This window comes from Oncorhynchus kisutch, linkage group LG21 (assembly GCF_002021735.2).
Source record: "Oncorhynchus kisutch isolate 150728-3 linkage group LG21, Okis_V2, whole genome shotgun sequence".
Taxonomy (NCBI): Eukaryota; Metazoa; Chordata; class Actinopteri; order Salmoniformes; family Salmonidae; genus Oncorhynchus; species Oncorhynchus kisutch.
The window spans coordinates 46032464-46038463 of NC_034194.2; the positions used below are offsets into that span (position 1 = coordinate 46032464).

Here is a 6000-nt window from a genome sequence, read left to right on the forward strand (position 1 = left end):
AGAAGCCTAATTACCGTGACTAAACGGTCAAGTGAAATTTGACTGCTGTCATGACTCGTGACCAGCGGTGTGGCGGTAATACGGTAACCGTAGCAGCCCTGTGTGTGCGGTGTGTCGTACCCTCTTCGATGTCGTCTGAGACCTCCATGCGTGCCAGGTGAGCCAACACCAGTACCCGGGCCTTAAGACTGTATGGGTAGCAGAATGGAGGCTCCTTCTTCTTCACGTTGATGTTCCCCAACTCACGGATCAGCTAGAGAGAGACAGGGAGAGGTTTAACAGACCGAGAAGAGACCCACACAGAGAGGCCGAGAGAGAGACCCACACAGAGAGGCCGAGAGAGAGACCCACACAGAGAGGCCGAGAGAGAGAGAGACCCACACAGGGAGGCCGAGAGAGAGAGAGACCGACACAGAGGCCGAGAGAGAGAGAGCGAGAGAGACCCACACACAGAGGCCGAGAGAGAGAGAGAGAGCGAGAGAGAGAGAGAGACCGACACGTAGACAGACAGGCCGGCAGGCCGAACGGCAGACAGGTCGACAGCAAGGATGCAAACTGGTGAGGGACCAAAAAGGTGACAGTCTTTGTTGTTGCACTGAAACATGGAATAAATCCCCGCAGAGAGAAATGCAGGTTTTAACTAATTAAACAACACAATATGACCTACATGATCAGTCTCTGTGTCAAATAAAGTGGTTCATGTGAACCTAATTCACAGCTAAAAAACTAAGAAATCCAATGTTATTTGTTGACTAGACTTTACTGCAAATGACACTGAAGTCTTGAAAAAACGTGTTGCCATGACAGCCTTTATAATAGAAGGCTTGTTACCATGACAGCCTTTATAATAGAACACTTGTTGCCATGACAGCCTTTATAATATAACACTTGTTGCCATGACAGCCTTTATAATAGAATGCTTGTTACCATGACAGCCATTATAATAGAACGCTTGTTGCCATGACAACCTTTATAATATATCGCTTGTTGCCATGACAGCCTTTATAATAGAACGCTTGTTAGGTTAGGTTTCTCTGGCTAACTTCGCTAACGGACAAATCGAACCAGCGAGCAAGATACCGTCACTTAACTCTTAACAATACTTATTCCACCACACTGTCTCCCGCACCTCAAACTTTCCAAATGACAGTTGTTTTCGGTTACAGCTCATGGAGTAGCTTCATCACCTTCTCACCCCGTGTCCGTGGTCAGGCTTGTCACCTCTCTCTTCGATATCGTTCAGGGGACACGCTGCGGTAAATGGAAAACTGCCTTTCTACTCTGTGCGGTCTTTCCAGAGCTCTGACACTGTAACTAGCAAATCGGTTGTCTCTTCACTCTTCAGTCACGTGCTGCATTCCGCTGTTACGATTGGATACAGCCAGTATTGCTCCAAACGTGCATCACTCTTTCTCTTACAGCCAGTAGTCTGATCCAAAGCCCCCCCTCCCAATAACAACCAGTAGTCTGATCCAAAGCCCCCCCCCCAATAACAGCCAGTAGTCTGATCCAAAGCCCCCCCCAATAACAGCCAGTAGTCTGATCCAAAGCCCCCCCAATAACAGCCAGTAGTCTGATCCAAAGCCCCCCCCACCCTCCCAATAACAGCCAGTAGTCTGATCCAAAGCAGCCAGTAGTCTGATTCAAAGCCCCCCCCCCCCCCACCCTCCCAATAACAGCCAGTAGTCTGATCCAAAGCAGCCAGTAGTCTGATCCAAAGCCCCCCCCCCACCCTCCCAATAACAGCCAGTAGTCTGATCCAAAGCAGCCAGTAGTCTGATCCAAAGCCCCCCCCACCCTCCCAATAACAGCCAGTAGTCTGATCCAAAGCAGCCAGTAGTCTGATTCAAATCCCCCCCCCACCCTCCCAATAACAGCCAGTAGTCTGATCCAAAGCAGCCAGTAGTCTGATCCAAAGCAGCCAGTAGTCTGATCCAAAGCAGCCAGTAGTCTGATCCAAAGCCCCCCCCCCCCCCCACCCTCCCAATAACAGCCAGTAGTCTGATCCAAAGCCCCCCCCCCCCACCCTCCCAATAACAGCCAGTAGTCTGATCCAAAGCAGCCAGTAGTCTGATTCAAAGCCCCCCCCCCACCCTCCCAATAACAGCCAGTAGTCTGATCCAAAGCAGCCAGTAGTCTGATCCAAAGCCCCCCACCTTCCCCCCCAAACTTTTCTAAACGGATCTACACAAATCATGTAGGTCACCTATTTTGGATTCAACTGTGAATTTCAACGAAAGGTGACTAATTTGCATCCCTGAGACAGAACGACAGGCAGGCAGACAGAACGACAGGCAGGCAGACAGAACGACAGGCAGGCAGACAGAACGACAGGCAGGCAGACAGAACGACAGGCAGGCAGACAGAACGACAGGCAGGCAGACAGAACGACAGGCAGGCAGACAGAACGACAGGCAGGCAGACAGAACGACAGGCAGGCAGACAGAACGACAGGCAGGCAGACAGAACGACAGGCAGGCAGACAGAACGACAGGCAGGCAGACAGAACGACAGGCAGGCAGACAGAACGACAGGCAGGCAGACAGAACGACAGGCAGGCAGACAGAACGACAGTCACTATTTTACCTGTGGTACTTGGATGTTGTCCGTGGGTCGTATGGTGGCCTCTTTGTTGCTGCGGGGGTCAAACTCAAACGCAGCCGTCAACACCATGGATAACCCTACGACATGAAGCGTGAACAATACTAATATCGGTACCATTGACTAATTCGATTTGTGCCACAAATGCTAGAAATGCTAGAAAGTTAGCATTTTGGAAACAGCGGCCAGGCAACCTAAGCCAAAGCATGCTGTCATACGTGGTCCATAGACTGTTTACATGGCAAGGAAACAAAATGTGTCATTTTTAGAAATTTGGGTGAAGTATCACTTTAAAACTGCGGTCAGGTTCGTTAACTCACGTTTCATGTTCATGTTGGGCGTCTTGTACATGAAGTGCATGAAGAGTTGTGTCGTGTTGATTAGAATCTGGTCGCCACTGTAACGTATAGACCGATACCACCACGTACCCTGAGGGGGAGAAGAGCAGAGACAAGGTGTGTAACCGATACCACCACGTACCCTGAGGGGGAGAAGAGACAAGGTGTGTAACCGATACCACCACGTACCCTGAGGAGGAGAAGAGCAGAGACAAGGTGTGTAACCGATACCACCACGTACCCTGAGGGGGAGAAGAGACAAGGTGTGTAACCGATACCACCACGTACCCTGAGGGGGAGAAGAGACAAGGTGTGTAACCGATACCACCACGTACCCTGAGGGGGAGAAGAGCAGAGACAAGGTGTGCAACCGATACCACCACGTACCCTGAGGGGGAGAAGAGCAGAGACAAGGTGTGCAACCGATACCACCACGTACCCTGAGGGGGAGAAGAGCAGAGACAAGGTGTGCAACCGATACCACCACGTACCCTGAGGGGGGAGAAGAGCAGAGACAAGGTGTGTAACCGATACCACCACGTACCCTGAGGGGGGAGAAGAGCAGAGACAAGGTGTGTAACCGATACCACCACGTACCCTGAGGGGGAGAAGAGACAAGGTGTGTAACCGATACCACCACGTACCCTGAGGGGGAGAAGAGACAAGGTGTGTAACCGATACCACCACGTACCCTGAGGGGGAGAAGAGCAGAGACAAGGTGTGTAACCGATACCACCACGTACCCTGAGGGGGAGAAGAGCAGAGACAAGGTGTGTAACCGATACCACCACGTACCCTGAGGGGGAGAAGAGCAGGGAGTTAAAGAAAGATTGAGGGAACTAGAGAGGGAGAAGAGCAGAGACAAGGTTTGGGAGGTTTCCAGTAGTTCATACCGGTTCCGTCCCATTGGTTTAGTTGTTGGGAGGTACTCAGATTTTCATATGATTTCCGTTAAAATACAGTCAATCAACGAAACAGAGGTCATATCATTGGTGCACAGTGATGTCATTACTTGTTGTCTTCAAATCGGTTTCTTTCAGTCAATACGTCCCGCGAAATGACCCATCAGGTTTGGTTGTGTTACAAACAGACCAGTTGATTGCAGTGAAACCAAACATGACTGGAGAAGTCGCGTTCTGTGTGAGTTATTTACCTGGAATTCACTTCACAAGCGGTTCACTAAATGTTTCGTGTTAGGCTATAAAAGTGGATTGTATCAAACAAAAGATCATTCATTGTGTAACAATGAGCATTAGAATTGCAAACAGACGAAGATCAAAGGTAAACAATTTATTTTAATGCAGTTTGTGATTGTTACGCCTGTGCTGGCTTAAATTTTTTTTTTTTTAGGGGGCTCTATCCTCAGATAATCGCATCGTATTCTTTCGAAGTAAATCCTTTTTTAAATCTGACAACGCAGTTGGATTAGCAAGATTCTAGGCTTTCGAAACATGTGAGACACTTGTATTTTCATCGTATGTTGTGGACTTTCAGCCCGCTAGCGGGTTCCGTGCTCAGAGAGGGTAAAGAAGAAAGGGTCTAATCCATCTAACACAGAGAGGTTAATATAATCATAAGCTTTCTTTTTTAGGGAGACGCACAAAACAAGTTAAGCAGCAGGGATTTTGATCCAGGAATGGGGGTTGAACGTCTCTGCTGTAATCAAGAAGCTTGGGCTGCGTTTCAAACTCAAAGTAGACACTCCTCAGCCCTAACACCCCTCAGCCCTAACACCCCTCAGCCCTAACACCCCTCAGCCCTAACACCCCTCAGCCCTAACACCCCTCAGCCCTAACACCCTCAGCCCTAACACCCCTCAGCCCTAACCCACCTAACACCCCTCAGCCCTAACACCCCTCAGCCCTAACACCCCTCAGCCCTAACACCCCTCAGCCATTGGATGATGTTTACATCGTCACATCCAAGTGTACCTTAAAAAGTCCCATGTCCAAGCGAGGGAGAGTGATGTTTGGAGAGGCAACATCCTTGGAGGAAATCTGAAGTTGAGCTTAGAAACAACCAACCTAAAGCTATTCATGTACCAAGTAAGCTGACGTATCTAGCCACCAGTCCTGTCGGGTAGCTAGCTACAGTCTTAATGTAACTAGTAAGCTAATGTATCTAGCCACCACTCCCTGTCAGGTAGCTAGCTACAGTATTAATGTAACTAGTAAGCTAATGTATCTAGCCAGCGCTCCTGTCAGGTAGCTAGCTACAGTATTAATGTAACTAGTAAGCTAATGTATCTAGCCACCACTCCCTGTCAGGTAGCTAGCTACAGTCTTAATGTAACTAGTAAGCTAATGTATCTAGCCACCACTCCCTGTCAGGTAGCTAGCTACAGTCTTAATGTAACTAGTAAGCTAATGTATCTAGCCACCACTCCCTGTCAGGTAGCTAGCTACAGTATTAATGTAACTAGTAAGCTAATGTATCTAGCTAGCGCTCCTGTCAGGTAGCTAGCTACAGTTACCCATTACTGGCTAGCTAGTTTTATAATTTGGTCATTTATTCCAATACATTTCAGAATTGCAAAAAAATATGTTTATGAATCTAGCAATGTTTTATGTAAGTAAGTATGTATGTATACAGTATGTATGTATGTATACAGTAAGTGTGTATGTATACAGTAAGTATGTATGTATACAGTAAGTATGTATGTATACAGTATGTATGTATGTATACAGTAAGTATGTATGTATACAGTAAGTATGTATGTATACAGTATGTATGTATGTATACAGTATGTATGTATTACAGTATGTATGTATACAGTATGTATGTATGTATACAGTATGTATGTATGTATACAGTATGTATGTATACAGTATGTATGTATGTATACAGTATGTATGCATGTATACAGTATGTATGCATGTATACAGTATGTATGTATGTATACAGTAAGTATGTATGTATACAGTATGTATGTATGTATACAGTATGTATGTATGTATACAGTATGTATGTATGTATACAGTATGTATGTATGTATACAGTATGTATGTATACAGTATGTATGTATACAGTATGTATGCATGTATACAGTATGTATGTATGT

The 6000-nt window shown here is 46.8% G+C and overlaps 1 protein-coding gene across 2 annotated transcripts in view; it reads right to left on the reverse strand.

Annotated features, from left to right (window-relative positions):
- sec63 (SEC63 homolog, protein translocation regulator) overlaps positions 1-6000 on the reverse strand; it is a 39166-nt gene that overhangs the window by 14509 nt on the left and 18657 nt on the right. For both annotated transcript variants that reach the window (XM_031800397.1, XM_031800398.1), the window contains exons 8-10: positions 2922-3030; positions 2587-2681; positions 121-253 (exon numbers count right to left, since the gene is read on the reverse strand). In XM_031800397.1, coding sequence (XP_031656257.1) covers positions 121-253; positions 2587-2681; positions 2922-3030 — 337 coding nt within the window. The remainder of the gene's footprint in view (positions 1-120; positions 254-2586; positions 2682-2921; positions 3031-6000) is intronic.